We start from the raw sequence: 18,755 nt of genomic DNA, 5'->3' as shown, positions 1-18,755 counted from the left end.
GAGAGCTAATGTAAGACTCTTCCATATCTACTCTTCAACATAAACTAGCTTGATGTTACTAAGTTTTACTGCGGAAGTTATGGATGTTCTTCTTGTGAGGATTCGTATCCCTATTGAGCTTTGATGTAGGCCATTTCTTTAGAGGGATTAAATTTTATTTTTGATAGAACTATGGGTATTGAATTTGAAGCATTTATGCTTGTAATGGCATGATGAATTAGTTATTATCATAAAGTTGAATTGCATGAGTTGGAGATTTTTCTTACCTATCATGATCGGTGGATTGAAGGGTGCTCCTGTGAAATCTTCCTTGAGTTATAGACTGCTTTTAGGGTTTAGGGTTACGTATATGCCTTAAGTAGACCATGTTACCATATTTTTGAATTTATATTAATGTTAGTTGTTTAGATATTTACATGTATATAGGTTAACAAGTTATATGGGTTAGATTGTAATTAAGCCCATGGGTTGTATTGTATAACCTAAACCTAATCCTATGTTTAAATAGAAAAGAGAAAGAAAAGAAAAGGGACACTCTCTCATTTTTAAGACTCTCTCTCGTTCTTGGTTGTTCCGTCAGCCTTCGTTGATGATCGTTGCTGCTCTCTCCTGCAATTTGTTTAACATGGTATATCAAAGCCAGTGTATTCTTCTCTCAGAATCTTCCTTCCACTGTCGTGAGGGTGAGTTTTTTTTTTTTTTGGTTCTACCGTGGACAACTGTTTTCCACCAAGAGTTCTTCAGCGCCATGGAAAAGAGGACGTTGACATCTCGAATTGTTTAGCGTCATTTCCAGGGAGGAAGGAGACATTTTCTGAGTCGTTTGACGTCGTTGCTGGGGAAGAAGGAGACTTTGCTATCTTCTGAGTTGTTCGGCGCGAAGAGGACGACGGATTCCGAGTTGTTTAGAGTTGTTGTCGGGGAAGAAGGAGACATTTTTCAAGTCGTTTAGTGTCCTTGTCGGGGAAGAAGGAGACTTTGTTGTCTTTCGTCGTTGCCGGGGACGAAGGAGTTTCGGCACTATTGAAAAATTAGATTTTCCTAAGTTAGGAAAATCTAATCAAGCGTCGGCTCGCCCGCACTTGTTCAACCTGGACCGACCATCACCAATATTAAAAAAAAAAAACTCAGGGTTGGAGTTCTGATTTTGGACTTTGAGTTGGCGTTTTCAGCAAAGGGGTTCATTTTCTTTTCAGAAAGTTTCCTGCCTCAAGGCTTGTATTTCAACAAGGTTTGCCCTCGGATTGTTGTGTCTCTACGTGGCTTGCTGTATTTCATCATGTCGTCTGACAAGTTAGATGTTTTACCTATTCATTTCACGGGTAAGAACAACTCTACATGGGCATTTCAATTCCGTTTATTTGTTATGGGAAAAAAACTATGGGGTCATATAGATGGAAGTAATACGACACCTTGAGAGGCCGTAGCTTTGTCAAAGTGGATAACCATGGATGCTTGGGTAATGACTTGGATAATTGGCTCTATTGAGCCACATTTTTTTCTTAATTTGCGGCCCTATAGAAAGCAGCAGATATGTGGAATTACCTCCACAAGATTTACATCCAAAATAGCACAAGTCGGCGGTTTCAATTGGAGTATGAGATGGCTAATTTCACACAAGGTAGCCAATCTATTAAAGAATACTATTATGGGTTTCTAAACCTTTGAGCCGATTATGTTGAGATTGTTTATGAGAATGTTCTAGTTGCTGCTCTCTTTGTTGTTTAGGTCGTGCATGAGACAAAAAAGAGAGACCAATTCTTGATGAAGCTCCATTCAGAGTTTGACGTTGCCCATTCCAATTTAATGAATCATCACCCTGTACAGTCTTTGGATACTTGTTTGAGTGAGTTTCTAAGGGAGGAACAACGTCTTACCACTCAGGCCCGCATGGAACATCGGGCTCATATTGATGCCCCTATTCCTTTTGCATATGCCGCACAAGGGAGAAATCAGGGTAGGGAGATGAAGTTTGTCCAGTGTTTCAACTGTAAAGAATTTGGTCATTTTGCTCTGGATTGCACGAAGAAGTTTTTTTGGTACTGTAAGCAAACAGATCATCTCCTCGCCGCTTGTCCTATTCGCCCAACAAGGAAGAAGGGCACTACTTATGATGCCCCCACAGGTTCTTCTAATTCTACTGTATTGCCTCTTGCCATGCCAGTTACTCCGAATACTATTTCTCAGTCTCCACAAGTCCGAGTACACTCACTTCTGAAATGGTACAACAGATGATCATTTATGCCCTTTCTACCTTTGGGCTTTTAGGTAAGAATAAAGTTTCTACTCGGCCATGGTATGTTGACTCCGGAGCTTCTAACCATATGACCAACATAGCTATTTCTCTTTGCAATGTCAGAAAGTATGATAGAAATTTGAAAATTAACACTGCTGATGGCAACTCTCTGCCTATCAGTGTCATTGGTGATCTTTCTCCTACCTTAGCTAATATTTTTGTGTCCTCTGATCTCTCCACAAATCTTATTTTTGTTGGTCAGTTGGTTGATGATAATTGTAATGTTTTGTTCTCTCGATTTGGTTGTGTTGTGTAGGATCAAGCGTTAGGGAAGATGATCGCAAAGGGGCCTAAAGTGGGATGACTCTTTCCTTTTCAAGTTTTTCTCTCTACCAGTATTCCTCGTGCTCCTTTAATTTCCTTGGCATGTAATGTTGTTAGTTTTGGAACTACGATGTGGCATAGACGTCTCGGCCACCCAAACTTTGATGTACTTCGTACCGTGTTTAATTCTGGTTTATTAACAAGTACAACATGTTCGCCTCTTGATCTTTCATTTGATTGTTCATCATGCAACCTTGGCGAAAGTAAAGTTCTCCCTTTTTCTCATCATGGATCTCATGCCACACAGTGTTTTGATATTATTCATAGTGATGTTTGGGGAATTACTCCTATTGTTACTCATGCGTATTATAAGTACTTTGTTACTTTTATCGATGACTTTAGCCGTTTTATTTGGGTCTACTTCCCACGGGCTAAGTCTGAAGTTTTTGTCGTATTTAAACACTTTCTTGTACTTATGGAGACTCAATTCTCTGTCAGCACCAAGGTATTGCGCTTTGATTCTGGTGGGGAATACATGTCTAATGAGTTTTAGGATTTTCTTCAAAGCAAAGGTATCATCTCTCAGCGTTCATGTCCTTCGACACCGCAACAAAATGGAGTTGCGAAGAGAAAAAAATCGTCATCTTCTTGATGTGGTACAAACTCTTTTACTTGATTCATCTGTTCTTCCTCTTTTTTTGTGTGAAATGTTGTCCACTTCGGTTCATTTAATCAACCGTTTGCCTTCTCCTACGTTGCATCATGTTTCTCCATTTTTTAAGTTATTTGGTCATTCTCCTACATATATGGATCTTCGAACATTCGGTTGTGTTTGTTTTGTGCATCTACCTGCTCATGAACGACATAAACTTACATCCCAATCCATTAAGTGTGTTTTTCTTGGTTATGCTATATCAAAAAAATGTTATATTTGCTATGATCCCCATGCTCATTGTATGTGTGTTTCTGGGAATGTGGTTTTCTTTGAAAATCAATATTTCTTTCCCTCTCATGATGCGCTACCATCTGCATCTTTATCTATTCTGCCTAGCTTTTATGAGCCCAATCCCACTTCATCTGTGCCCCCTCATGATCCTGACCTGGCGCCTGCTTCTGATCCTCCTCCTGCTCCTGCTTCCATCACTCTTCGTCGATCTACTCGCACTTCTCGCCCCCCTGATAGGTATGTTTGCTCCTCCACTGTCTCTCTTATGGCTACTTTATCATCTATTTCGATTCCCTCTTGCTACAAACAGCCAATGGCACATAAGTGTTGGCAAAAGGCAATGTAAATAGAACTTCAAGCTCTTGAGGAGAATCATACTTGGGATGTTGTTACTTGGCCCCGTACTATTAAGCCTCTTGGAAGTAAATGGTTTTTCTTTGTAAAGCTTCGATCGGATGGTTCTTTGGATCGATACAAAGCTAGCCTCGTAGCTCTGGGAAACACACAAGAATATGGGATTGATTATGAGGATACATTTGCTCCACTTTCCAAGATGACCACAATTCGCACTATTTTAGCTATTGCTACTTCACAATCCTGGCATCAGCATCAGATGGATGTGAAGAATGCATTTCTGCATGGTGATTTACAAGAAGATATTTACATGAAGCTTCCCTCTGGTATGACTACTTCTTCTCTGCAAGATGTCTGCAAGCTACAACGTCCTCTGTATGGGTTTAAGCAAGTTCCCCAGGCTTGGTTTGAGAAGTTACGGAGTACACTTCTTCTCCACTACTTTACACAAAGCCGGTATGACTCTTCTCTATTTTTTCACAAGTCGGCATCAGGCATAGTCCTTCCCTTGGTCTATGTGGATGATATTATCCTTACTGGCACTGATTTTGGCCTGATTACTAAGCTTCAACAGCTTCTGCATTCAACCTTCCATATGAAAGATCTAGGACAACTCACGTACTTCTTAGGACTAGAAGTACATCACTGGGACAAAGGTATTTTCCTAAATCAGCACAAGTATACCCAAAATATTATAACCTTAGCTGGTTTGGCGGACACTTCTTCTGTTGTTACTCCTATGGAGGTTAATGTGAAATACTGTAAAGATGAAGGGGACCTTCTTGATGATCCTACTCTCTATCGGGGTTTAGTTGGAAGTCTCATCTACTTGACTACGACTCGCCTGGATATCTCCTATGTCGTTCATCAGGTCAGTCAATTTATGTCTTCTCCTCGACATCTTCATCTTGTTGCAGTCCGACGCATTATTCGTTATCTTCGAGGTTCTCCTACTGGTGGGTTATTCTTTCATACCGGCCCGTCTCTTCAACTTGTTGCCTATAGTGATGTTGATTGGGCTGGGTGCCCTGATACCCATCGCTCTACTACATGTTGGCGTATATTTTTAGGGAATGCCTTGATTTCAAGATCGTGTGTCCAAGTCATCTACTGAGGCAAAGTATCGAGCCATGTCTACTGCGTGTTCTGAAATTATATGGCTCCGCAGTCTCCTTATAGAATTTGAGTTTCCTCAGACCACCTCGACTCCTCTTCATGCGGAAAACACTAGTACTATTCAGATTGCTACCAATCCTGTTTTCCATGAACGCAACAAACACATTGAGGTTGATTGTCATTCTATTCGTGACACCTTGGAGCGTCGAGTGATATCTCTTCCTCACATCTCTTCGGATCTCCAAGTGGCTGATGTCTTCACCAAAGTCATGACTCAACACCGGCATAAATTTCTGGTTGGTAAATTATTGTTGGTTGACTTACCCGCATCAATTTGAGGGTGGATGTTACCATATTTTAGAATTTATATTAATGTTAGTTGTTTAGATATTTACATGTATAGGTTAATAAGTTATATGGGTTAGATTGTAATTAAGCCCATGGGCTGTATTGTATATAACCTAAACCTAATCCTATGTTTAAATAGAAAAGAGAAAAAAAAGAAAATGGACACTCTCTCATTTTTAAGACTCTCATTCGTGGCTGTTTCGTCAGCCTTCGTTGGTGATCATTGCTACTCTCTCCAACAACTTGTTTAACAAACCACTCTTTCAAAGCGGTTAAATGTGACATAATAAAACTATTAATCTTACTATGAGATTTTTGTGTTTATGATAGTCAAATAAATGAGGTCAATTGCATATGTTATATTACTATTGTGAGTCCTTCTATAATAGGTTCAGTAAAGGGTAATTAAATTTCTGATAAGGAGATAATGATTGTTAAACTGAGGTTTGTTTGTCTATTATGACAAGTAAATTGGTAGATGTGGCTTTATGATTTGAAGGATAAATTTTGCGGGATTGCTAATGTGTATGGTGACATTGGTTTGTCCTTTACTATCAATATTAGTGTAACTTTTGAAGTATTTGTATAGATTATATTATGTTGAGGGGAGTTGAATTATAAGGCGAAGACGTGATTTATCCATTTGCTTTGAATTTAAAGGAGGACCTATTATGGAACTAAGTGATTGGTATTTTGGACCTCACTTCACATGGAGGTGAGGGATGTGAAATCTACCTATTGGGTAGCTAAGAAAGTTATGAACCTTCACTTCTAAAGGTTATATGTGGACTTCTAAACTCAAATGTAAGACAATGTCCCATTTTGTGGTAAGGAGTCGGGACCTCAACTAGGTAATCAGAGAACGAATAAATGACCCTTGTCGGACTAGTGACAAGATGATGTGGACCTCACCTGGGATGCCAAGTGACATGTATAAGGACCTCATTCAATACACTATTGAGGGATAAGAATGTAATTTTTCTAAAATTTGTATGAATAGTATGCCAAGTTGGCTTGGCTTCAAGTGTAACATGCCTCAACTGTAGTGAGGGATAAAGACCTCGTTGAAAAATCAATGAGGGTGTGATTGTGCTCAAATGACACGAATATGTTCCAAATGATAACATTCAAAAGATTGTGTTATGAGTAAATCTTCTTATTTTGTAATACAAATGTGATATGTTGTTGACCTGGTAATATAGGGTGAAGTCTAATGATCTTTATGTTTCCATGTTCATGATTGTATTACATTTTTGTTTACACTCAATGGTGATTAGATACTATGTATTGTCTAAAGGGGTGTATTATTAAAGTGTTAGTTGAAGTATGAAAGTGTTGCATGATATAGGAATTACTATCATTCCTTCTTAATGTATATATGATAGGAGCAGGAATGCTAATTTATTAGCTCAAGTATATATGGTTGTGTGACATAAGAATTGCTACTATTTCTTCTTAACATTTATGATAGGAGCAAGAATTCTAAATTGTTAGTTGAAGAATGAATTGGTTAGGTGATATAAGTACTGCTATTATTTCCCTCTTAATGCACATAATAGATGTTGTATAGTTTCATCGAGTATACCGGCATAGAAGTATTGAAGGATGATCCGTTGAAAATTTGTGTAGGTAGACTTGGACTCCTTTTACCCCAGAATAAAAAAAAGTCGGTATAAGTCTGGAGGGGGCAATATGTAATAGTATAGAGATATTATTTTTGCTTGTGGGTACTATAGAGTAATACGAGAAGGTTATTACTTTTGAAAACATATTGGTAGTGTATGACATATGGAATGTGAGGAAGTTAGACAAGGTAGAACGATTTTGATATCTTTTGAAGACTTTCTTTCTGTCCAGCCTGCTTCCAACATCAATTTCTCTTTGTAAGAAAAAAGGATCCATGAGATGTTGTTAAATTTAAAAGGTGTAAATATATTCAAAATACTCGTGTGACTTCCTCCAACGAATACATACATACTTAGCTTACAATTCATTAAACAAAACTTCTACCCCTCATAAGAAATCAAAATATTGGTTATACTCATAGAAAAGTTGGTCTTTGAGTTGTGCTACATTAATGTAAAAAATTGTAGTAGAGCTCAAATAAGAGGTACTCATATTAGTAATACATCATAAATCTTTTAGTTAAGTGTTACAATAACTCTAAATTATTCTGACATTTTTTAGAATTCTCAAGTACTTCTACCTTTTCATCCTTACAAATGGAACATGATATTGTAAGAATGTTCCTAAATTCAAAAGATAATGATCCAACACTTCATTTATCTTGATAATGTCCCAATATTCTCTAAAGACATGGTTTGTAAGGGTCATAACAGATGTACAGGGTAAGTCTGGTTCAATCTACTTCATACTGAGCAACTAAACCAGGTTAGGTTTACGTCAAATAAATAGCTATCTAGCTTCAATTGGGTCATCAATGGTTGCTTGCCCCATAGAGGTAAACACCCAGGACTTTTTTCGTTAGTTGATAGGGTATCAATGGAGCCTGGGATTCTTAGTCTTCACTAGAAAAATAAACACCGGCTGCCATCGTCTCCCATGGTCCCTGATTTTGAAATGAAAAAAAAAAAAAAACCAGGCTCCACACAGCAAGTTGCTCTCTTGGATTCTGAAGCAGTCCGCGTCGTCTCGAGGGTCATCGATGTCATCTATCTGGGCAGATTAAAGCTGCTCCATTCCTCCATTCTTTATCATACTCTCTCAAGTTGATCTAGATCTTTCTTCTATTTTAATAAAAAAAAGGATCGATTTGTGTTGACAAATCTATGAGAAGACAAACGCATAGGGCAACCAAACCCAAATGGAAACAATGAGAAACCGATTTCTAATCGCCTTGACATTCCCCTTCCATATCATTTTAAGAACCAATCATGGAAGCTCGATTGATTTATAAACGAAGAGATATCACCTTCAACTCTCAGTCTATCAATCCCCACGAAAAGGACTTGAAAATTGCTTTTTAGGATAAGAGCTAAACAAAATGGACAAACTGTTGAATTTTCGTTAACAATTACTAGTCTGGTTTGCGAAGTTTCTTCTTCTTTTAATGCCGGTCCTTCCTTCTTAAATACGCTCTGAAATTGCAGGCAAGAAAATGAAGAGAAGGTCCGGAAGAGCTTTCTTCCATTATTGGCAACGGTGACACTCGTGGGTGGAGAACGCACTCACCTCGCTGCCATGGAAACAATTCTTAAAGAAGACGAGGCTGGGACACCAAGGAAGTGATCGGAAATTTCGTGTTGCTTCCGGACACGAAAAAGCGAAAGCCAAAGTCCAAACAACCATAACTAACATTGTGCGAGCTTTTCTGTCTAATTTCTGTCGCCTTTCGTTTTCCTCTTACCGGCGGGCAAACGCCAATAATTGAGTACAGAAGCAACGAATTCTCGGCCATCACTTCAAGAAAGAGAGCGACATTGTCCTGAACGAAAGAGATAACTGAGTAAAGAACAAGCAAATGCTCAAGCTTGCGTGGTTTTCGAAAGTTACCAACCCTCAGAGGGAATCAGAGAAAGTCCTCCGAATGGACACCGGTATACGCATCAACAAAATCAGAGCTTTCATACTCTAGTGTTTGAGAGTGGCTGTAGAAAAACACGATTTTTCTTATAAATTATTCTATTTTTATAGTGAATTACCTATAAATCTTTTGTTTTTCTTCGTATGTATGTGATTATTATTACTCTTGTTAGTTTTAAATTAGGAAGGAAGGCTTCTCGTTTTGGGTCCAGGAATAATGACAGGAACCTAGACTTGTTCCAGGGATATCTGGATAAGAAGACCAGATCTACCTTTAATAGTTCGATCTAATAAAAATTTGGGGAAGATGAAATTAGAAAGTCGAAGAACAAAACAATGCTCCCAATCGCTCAAAACGTTTTACTATCATCTGGGAAATTAACTAAAACTTCTTAAGCTCAAAGAATAATGAAAGAGAAAGAGGAAGAAGGGAAAAAGAAAATGGAAAAGAAAAAGAGCTCTGTTGTTCTTGTTGCAGAACAGGATCTGATAAAATCAAAGTCTACATAAGCGGGGTTGTTTATTCTTCTGGGTCTTTTCCAGGTTTGAAAAAGGAGAAAACTCAGAACCCATTACGGACTTCGACAACTCAGATGGAAGACGAAAACTAAAAAGAGAAGAAGAAATGTTTGACCTAATAAGCCAAGTTAGAGAGAAGACCATGGTAGGAGCAAGAGACCGCCCGAACTCATGGCAGTTTTATGTGCTGACCCAGCACAAGGACGAGTCCGAGGAAGTTTCCAAGCCTCTTGCTTAGATGTCACCCTCGTCTGAAGCCATATATCAGAGCTCGTTGGTGTGGCAGCAGACGCGCCTCTGGAGGAATTCCAAACGCGTTCAGCTCGTTACCCCTTTCTCCCCTCCTTCTAGATCTCTTTTACCAAGTCTTCGTCTCGACGTAACCGATTACAGTCGTTACACGTATCATAAATACGAAGTTTCTCTTCGTTTGTGTGTGCTATTGCCGCTCATCCCCATATCCTCCAACATCTTGAATTTGTTCTTGTTCTGTGAAACAAGCGCAAGTGAAGGAATGGGGAGGAAATTGGACATGCTTCTTCATAGAAAAAGCTTCAAGACTTCCAAGTTCAAGGCTCTTGTCAGCCTCGCCATCGCCCGTCTTGCCGTTCTTAAGAACCAGAGGGAAGTCAGGTGCTCCCAGGGGCGGAGCGACGTCGCCCAATTACTACGACTCGGCTACCAAGAACGAGCTCTTCTCCGGGTATACTGAGCTCCTCTTCTTTTTTTAATTTGTTTGTGTGTTAATGACAAGTTTCTGATCGTTTTGACTGCATCTTTGATCAGGTTGAGCAACTGATTAAGGACCAAAACATGTTAGATGTCTACGTTATGATTGAAGGCTGCTGCCATATTTTGACAGAAAGATTAACTCTCATCGAAAACCAGAAGTGAGATTCTTTCTTTCTTTCTGCTTTCTTTGTCATTTTGTGGGTAGTTTCTTATATATATGCATCTTAGTGTGATTTCTTCCTCCTTACAGAGATTGTCCTCACGATCTAAGAGAGGCAATATCCAGCATTATTTTTGCTGCTTCCAGATGCGGAGATTTTCCAGAGCTACAGGAGATTCGTTTTGTTTTTACGCAGCGATACGGGAGGGATTTTGCAGCAGCTGCAGTGGAGCTACGCAACAGTTGCGGCGTTAACACCAAGGCAATAATACTTTCTTCTTCCTACTCTTTCACACTTTAAACAGAAAGAATTAGATGATAATGGCTTCTTTCTCTCTATGCAGATGATCCAGAAGATGTCGACCAAACTACCCAGTTACGAAACCAGACTGAAGGTGGTGAGAGGAATTGGAGCAGAGATTGGGATCACAGTGAATGTCGATGAGGCTCCGGTTGGCGTTGCTGAGGTATAGACTGATCACTTCGTTTCGCTTAAGCTGTTCTTCTTTCTCTTTATTCATTTAAATTGTGATTTCAATCTCAAAGGCTTGCTCCGTCAACAGTTTTTTTTTCATTTCGTGAAACAGCCCAAGGTCTCAAACACAGTCCCAAGTACCACAGAAGGGGGAGCTCGTTTGGGTTCTTCCAGTAGCACAATGCAAGAAGAAGAACATTCTATCAAGTTGAATGATCTGGAAGGGGAGGAAAAACTCTCTGGTTCATTCAAAGCGAAGAAATACAGGGACGTTGCTACTGCGGCTCAAGCAGCTTTTGAATCAGCTGCTCACGCTGCGGCGGCCGCCAGAGCAGCTGTAGAACTTGCAAGGCCTGAATACCAACACAGAGGCTCGGGTGATCAGGGTAGTCCTAGTACCGGAAAAAGAGATGAAAGGTCTCCAGTTCAGAGATCCGGCAAGATTGAGCAAACCCATATTCTGAGTCCGGATCAGAACTTCAGCTATGAGACTGAAGATGAGGAGGATCGCACAGAGGAGTTCATAGGTAAGCAAGATGGCCATTTGGAGAGGTCTATATCGAGTTCAAGCTTGGAATTTACTGAAATTGTTGCAGGAGAGAAGGTAGAGGAGAAGGGAGTAGCTTTTGACGAGAGTGATGAAGATTCTGAGAAAGAAGAGGAGACAATTCGAATAAGGGGAAGCCATTTCGAATATGGTCAGAGGTCCAATCTACACGAAGATCCGAAAAACCAATACTCACCAACCCTCAAAGATCACAACTACAGAGGGAGAGCCAGTTTAAGCTCCGAAAAACCTAGACATTTTGATTCATCTTCAGATGGAGGATCAGATGAGAATACTAGCTTCAAGCCACAGTATCGAAGTAAGGGTGAAGACCCAGTAAGATCTCCAGATAATTCTGTTCGTTCAGCATATGAGGGACTCGACTGGAAGGCTTTGAGATCCAACAATGAGGATACTCATGTGAAGTATTATGCTGAAGAGGAGTATAAAATGAGGACTGGGCGCTTGAATTCTGACCTACCAGGTGGACCAAATGCGAACACAGGGAAAAAGCCTGTTTCAGTGAGAACTAGAAGAGGTTTTGGATATTAATCGTCACAGTAAAATGTAATGAATTTTGTACTCAAACACATCAACAAGCTGTATCCAGCTTTTTTTTTGTCTATTTATAATTCATATAAGGATCTCTAGTAATTACTTTTATAGTTCACCTTGCCACAGAGAGATAGAGAGAGAGAGAGAGACTTAAAGAACAAAAAAACTCTTTCCACCACAACTTTACCCTCCAAGGCTCACATAAACCGCAATAGATTCACCTGTATGTATTGAATTACAAGGCACTTAATAAGATACAATCTATCAGTTGTCAATTAGTTTTGCTTCATAATAGACCTTTGCTGAATCATAAAATCGTGAGGCAAATGCTTGATATGCCTCTTCTTAGTGCTAACACCATTCATCTCATTAACTAGCACAAGCATGAGACCAATGAGGATAACACCATCTTTGTGCAAAATCATTTTAACGGGCAAAGGTATATGAAGTAAATGTGTTCAGGTTGGAATGAAACATATCATACCAGACTTATGTCCTCTTTCGCTTGTTTCCACAGGACACTAATTCATAGAAATGCTGAAAATTCACTCCAACATCTTCATCATATTCTAATCCCAGTTCCTCCTGTGACAATTGAGATAAAGATTACAGATTCACAGTTTGAAGTGAAAGAATAAATGATCAGATGGCCAACCTTGAATTCTTTGGGATCTTTTGGGTTGTTCTCTGTTAAAGAATCCCATAGATCTCTGAATATCCTTTTGCGCTTTCTCCACTGGGTGATCATTTTTGAATACTTCTCTTCGACTGCCTTTCTCTCCTCAGGCTTCACCAGAGTTGATCCTGCGCGCAATTTATTCAACTTCTCTTCCATTGCCTTAACCTGATTGAGGAGCAAAAAGTAAAGGCTCTTAAAGCTGGCCATGTAAATTATTCGTTTTCAAATTGGTCACCTCAGTTCACCAAAGTTGTTGCTGTACCGTTTACCTCAGTTCTTAGTTTGACTTCCTTGGAACAAATTTGTTCCATTGTTAAGTTAGACTGCAAAGCTCGAATCTCTGCAAAATGAACATAAAACTACCATCCTTTAGCTGTGTCTCATTTCCCCTTTTTGCAGCTTCAAGCATAGCAATCCCCAATTTATGATGGGAAACACTGAAAAGATAAATACCTGCCTCAACCTCAACAACCACTTTCTTTTGAGCTTTAAGCTCCTCTTGGAGTTCACTATTCTCTTTCTTCATCTGATCAAGCTCCTCACTAGTGGGGATGTTAAATTGATCTTGACGAGCCATGTATATCTTCTGTTTGCCATATTCTTTGAACGAAATCTGTCCACCATCAGACAGGCTGTCCAATGCTTTCTGAACTCCGGTCTTTTTAAGATTATACTTTTGCAAAGCATCAGCAATGTTTTGAGAATTCAGAGGTCTGTTTTGCTGGAAAGGGGATAGAAAATTAATGTGTCAATTTAGATATTGGAGAACTAAAGATTAGGCAATAAAGGATTGTCAACAAATGTCATATTTTCACGTATAAATCTTGAGTAACTCTTCCAGCTATATTACTGGAAACCAGTTATTGTGTCAAGAAGAAGACAACTCTATTATCAGCTAGAAGGAACCAGAGAAACGTTTTCATAACTTGCATTAGTTACTAATTGAACAAAGTTTAATTAAAAAAAAAAAAAACAGAATATACAACGATTGCTAAAAACCTCATGACTAGATAGTTTCCATCCAAGATATTCTTATCAAAATTGAGTCATGCAGAGACCGGATAAATTTGGTTCCAAATTTTGACAGACTCGGTGAGAAGTGAAAGCTGGATGGGTTGGAAGTGAAACTACCGTCATTAGTAATGAACTCTTGAGTAGAAGAAGAGATTCAAATGGAACTTTTGGGCAGTTTATTCAAGTACAAATAATAACAATGACAAACAAAATCATTAAGCCCGAGACTTCAACTAAGAACTAAAGGAGAATTAGCATCAAAACGTGGAACAGACCAGAGGTACTTAACATATTAGACCAACCGGACATATAATAAGGAATTACAAGACCAAAAAATCAGAGATAACAGTCAGCCAAACCTAATTAACTTCAGACTGCAATTAATATTATAATACAAAGCTCGAAGCTATCGAACTCAGCAGTTCTAGAATCCGTACACTAACAGTATTCAAAATCGAATACGAAGAAAAAGACAACAGAAAAAGCGTTTATAAAAGAAGAGCAACAAACGAGTGTTAGTGTAGAGCGTACCTCATTCACGAAATTCAGCACAATACCTACAGAAAATACGAGCGAAGAATCAAAAACCAGAGAAATTCCAAAACAAAAGCACTCAATAGAACGACATTCCCAAATAAATAAAGAAAAGAAATATCAAATACTGCACAGAGGCAAAATAGAGAATAATTTTATTTCGCAAAAGTACAACTCGCTGCGACAAATCCCAAGACTATCCATCTAAAAGCATTGTTCTGAAGAACTTTTAAGTCAGTTGGCCAACGCTATAACTGAAGTAAAACGACGTTAGAAATGACACGCATTATGATTTTCTGTTTCACAAAATTAAAAAAGATTTTGAAGATGTAACGCGGCGAAGAATTTTTTTGAGAAGCAATTAGCTGAAACCGTAAACACCAGAAGAGGGATTGGAATCAGAGAAGATTACGCACTTTCGACACTGTCAGATTTGGGCGCCATTGGAAGGAAGAAGGCGGGAAGCTAGTGTGTCGAGGAAGAACGGTAAATCCGTCCTACATTTCTATGGTGGGAACCAGCACTTGAAATGACGATAATGTCACCGGTTAAGGCGCCGACGGAACTTCAAAATGAAAGTGAAAATTAGGGGGCTTATGCCAACACGGTGTGAGATGAATTACCACATTACTAAGGGGGGTTAGTCCGCTCTGGAATGAATTTCCCCCGTATTACCTTACCTAGGTCATCACAAATAAGGGGGGGTTAGTGTAAAAAGACTTGAATTGAAGTGAGATTACACCATTTTATTTGCCCAGGCACAAACGGAGGAAAGTTGATTCCTATTTTTTTTGCGAATCATCCACTTTCCTCACGCGACGCGCGTTGCTTCTTCCCCCACCCGAAAGGAAAAAATAATCCCCATTCGCTATTCTCCTCGGCCTTCGTCTCTCAACGATTTTTTTGGCCCCATTTCTTCCCCTCGTCTTCGCTCTCTCTACTTTCTCTCGTTTTCGCTCTCTGTTTTCTTCGTTCGCCCCAACTTCATTCATCCCATCTCTCTCGTTGTGCAATACCTAGGGTTTTTGCCATCGGCATCAGCGATTCGCGGAATTTTAGGGTTCTTACCAAGTCTATGATGCTTCGGAGAACGGATTGGGATAGGAACCTCGTCGGCGCAGAGCAACAGAGGAACATTTGTTGCCGTGAGGTCGATCTTCACGCCGTAACAGAATTTCAGGGCGGTTTCAAAGGTCTCGGAGCTGCCTGGGAAATCCAAAATCGAAGGTCTCAGAGCCGCAGGGCTCTTCGACTACGATGACGACTTATTATTTTTTATTTTTTTCACTTTTTAAAATTTTATTCTAATAACACGTAATTAGTATATTAATTTATAATAAACTTTAATCATGAATTAGTTTAATTATAATAAACTTTAAACCACTAGATTTACATTTTGTGTTAATATATTATTAATTAATAATACGTAAATAAATATATTATGTTATTGATAAATTAATATATTTATTTATTTATTATGTTTTTTAATTTTGTATTAAAATAGTGAGTTTTAATGTTAAAAAATATCTTATGTCATTAAAAAATAATTTATTTATTTATTATATTCGTTTATGTTATTTTAAAAAAAATTATTTATTTTTAATAATTTATTCTAGTCACAAGTAATTAGTATATTAATTTATAATAAATTGTAATTATTAATTGGTTTAATTATCCAATTGCTATAATTAATTAAACCATTAGGTATATTTATTATATTCTCTTATGTTATTTTTAAATTTTTTATTAATTTTATATAATTTATTCTAGTCACACGTAATTATTGGTTTAATTTATAATAAATTATAATCATTAAGTAATATAATATAATTTTTCATTAATTAAGATATTAATATATTATGGACTACACGTTAAATCACTTATAAGTGTAGTAATCACGTTTATTTTGGTTAATTATATATTTAGGTATATGTTCTATTTACTATATTATAAAAGGTTACTAATTCTCTTCTTTATATCATAATTTTTATTTGGGGGGGCACTAACTAAAATTTGTTTTCCAACCACTTGGAACTCATCTATACTAACACCCAAACATGAGTTGAAGTGGAAACAATTCATCTCACTTCAATTCAATTTTCCACTTCATTTTTACTTCATTGTGGACTAACCCCCCCTTAGTTCATAACAAATCAAAGCGGAAATAAAAGTGATTTTGTTTTTTTAACGAGCTCAATAGAAAGTGTAATGTAAAATACTTTCTTGTATTAGTGTGCACATCGAAAAATGGATAATGAGTTTATAAATAAAATATTTTGATAAATTTAACTTTATTAAGGTAATTTTGTTTAACTTTTCAATTAACAAAATAAGATAAATAATTTTAAATAAAATTTTAATTTAAGTAAATATAAAAAATTAGTATACTTAGACAAACATGATTACTTTTATAATGTCTAGATACTTAATCAAATTCTTACTATTGCAATATTTACTAATAGTTTAATATAATATTAAAAATAATAAATATAATAAATAAATAGGATATTTGATTAATAAAAGAAGATAATTTTTTTTTAATCTAAGTTAATAAAATAATTACAAAGTAAAATAAAAATAAAAAACCTAAACAAAGATGTGTACTTTTATAATCTCCAAATACTTGATCAAATTCTTACTTTTTATGATATCTTAATTATCACTCGTAACCTAAATGAGAGCCTCCAACTTGCCTCAATTTGTCCCTTCTATTCTGAAACTGAAGTGCTAATTGTGCAAACAAAAATTGAGAAATGTATGTAAAAATGCACACTTCCATTGTTTTCCTAATAGTAGTCACCACCCAAGAACCTTTGATTTGTTTAGAAAAAATTTCACCAATATACAAAAGAGATTTTGGCTCTCTTTAAACCAAATGTAATACCAATAATCTCTTCTCATATCTCACATAGAGATTCAATACAACTAGATGGTAACTCTACTAGCCAATTAATTCCCTTCTATACTACAATCCCCTTTTTTAAGAAAATTTACGCCTTCTTTTGAGAAAGAACTCATCTCCTTCAAGGTTTCAGCATTTTAGGCAGAAATGAAAATGCCTATGGAGACTTGGAGGAACTAAAAATGTCAAGAAAAATGTAAGAGGATTAGAAGATTTGCTAAAATACTAAGTTCTCACCTGCAAAAGGGATTTTAATTGAAAGAATGAACTTGAAAATCTTTCTTGAATGTTTAGGTTTGACAAATGCTCAATCATGGCTATAATATAATTTAAAATTTTGAGAGCAAGAGGGATTTCTAGTGTATTTTTGTATTAAATAGGAATAGAATAGGAAAATATATTGCAAATCGGGTATCAATTTGGATTTAGTCAGTTATTTGTGCTGAATTGTGATATCTGCCGATTTGGAGTGGTTATCGTATAGGAATGAAATTGGAAGCAACTCTTGGCCTTATGTTGGCAAGACCATCCCTCGTCTCAATTTGCCAGTTACGTGCATCAGATTCTCTATCAGAAGCTGCTTGGTCGGGTCACAATGACTGATGTCCCTCACCTCCGTGCCTCAAAGCTAATGCAGAAGCCTGAATCAGTTAACTTTGCTATAATTCTTCAAAATGCTAGAATCATGGCGTCCAGAACAAGACCTTCACCCTTTTAAGAAACAAAATAACAGACAGTCTTTCTGTTTTTTGGCCAATTTTCTCCTTAAATTTTTTTCAGTATTGAAACAAAAATATCACCATTAGTCAACATCCAAACCTAAACATATTTACCACAGAATCAAAGATGACTTTAATTTCTGTAACACCCACAACCCTGCCTTTAATAGGTCTCTATTTTCAAGTAATCAAAAATATTTCACAGCCCTCTTGAGACGAAGTACTACTAATAGTCAGACCATGACAACGGGTGGCTTTGTAGCTTCCAATCCTTCATTACAGCAAGAACAAGGGTATGGCAAAGAACAAGGAAAAGTGAGTAAGAAAATAGACATCGCACTCAAGAGGCACCATTTCTACCCCTCTCAAACAATCTATAGAGCCAGTTCAAGCTTGTAACGGGTTGGGTAAATTGCTTACAAGAAACCTTATAAGCCTTCTTTGAAGTAGTTTCTTGTCATGGTTTCATAGGCAGGCCAGGCATATCCAAATTTGTTAGAAGATGCAACTTATGTAGAGGTAACGATGTAAAAGATCCTTTATTTTTATCCCCTTTTCCTCCTTTCTTAGGGTGGGTATTGATGTAATTCTTGATATATGAATTATTACAAATACATACGAGGGGAGGATTAGGGGCATGACTAAAACTCTAATCCTTCTTTCCCTCCTCAAACATTCTAGCCGTCCACCTCTCTCTTTTTCTTTTTTTCTTCTTGCTTCTCTTCTTTCCTTCCTTCAACCTATCATCTACCTTTTGACTGATTAATTCACGTCCTTCATCATGGAATCATATATCCAACATAATATCAAAGCAATAGATTTAGGATCCCGAACGAAGATAATATGGTATTTAATGCATGTAGATTATCAAGCTTCACGTAGAAATCTTGTTGTTGAAGTAAGAAATCGGTCTTGCACAAAGATAAGTTTTTTTTCCCTCCTCTCATTGATGAGATATTTTATCATTCTTCGGTCTTGAAGGATTGACTGATACATGAATTTGAGCATTTTATATGATTTATGCTCTAGCATGAAACTCTAGTGCTTGGTTT

At 37.4% G+C, this 18,755-nt stretch overlaps 2 protein-coding genes across 3 annotated transcripts; one reads left to right on the top strand and one right to left on the bottom strand.

Annotated features, from left to right (window-relative positions):
* Positions 1 to 9,692: 9,692 nt before the first annotated feature.
* LOC137956007 (uncharacterized) lies at positions 9,693 to 11,965 on the top strand. Of its 2 annotated transcripts, XM_068803285.1 has the most exons (6): positions 9,693 to 10,089; positions 10,173 to 10,276; positions 10,369 to 10,540; positions 10,623 to 10,745; positions 10,866 to 11,280; positions 11,350 to 11,965. In XM_068803285.1, the coding sequence occupies exons 1-6, from the start codon at positions 9,901 to 9,903 to the stop codon at positions 11,850 to 11,852; spliced, it is 1,506 nt and encodes a 501-aa protein (XP_068659386.1). In that variant the 5' UTR covers positions 9,693 to 9,900; the 3' UTR covers positions 11,853 to 11,965. The 2 variants fall into 2 exon arrangements, with proteins under 2 accessions (XP_068659386.1, XP_068659385.1); XM_068803284.1 differs by having other exon boundaries at positions 10,866 to 11,965.
* Positions 11,913 to 14,555, bottom strand: LOC137956008 (homologous-pairing protein 2 homolog). The gene is made up of 7 exons (XM_068803286.1): positions 14,499 to 14,555; positions 14,080 to 14,105; positions 12,988 to 13,255; positions 12,804 to 12,874; positions 12,511 to 12,699; positions 12,340 to 12,440; positions 11,913 to 12,076 (listed from the first exon to the last, which is right to left on the bottom strand). The coding sequence occupies exons 1-6, from the start codon at positions 14,524 to 14,526 to the stop codon at positions 12,345 to 12,347; spliced, it is 678 nt and encodes a 225-aa protein (XP_068659387.1). The 5' UTR covers positions 14,527 to 14,555; the 3' UTR covers positions 11,913 to 12,076; positions 12,340 to 12,344.
* Positions 14,556 to 18,755: the final 4,200 nt, after the last annotated feature.

Source organism: Aristolochia californica, unplaced genomic scaffold, assembly GCF_029961685.1.
Source record: "Aristolochia californica isolate CCGP_79_NKW_82.1479 unplaced genomic scaffold, dmAriCali1.0.hap1 SCAF_2, whole genome shotgun sequence".
NCBI lineage: Eukaryota > Viridiplantae > Streptophyta > Magnoliopsida > Piperales > Aristolochiaceae > Aristolochia > Aristolochia californica.
This window is presented reverse-complemented; position numbering and strand designations above follow the sequence as displayed.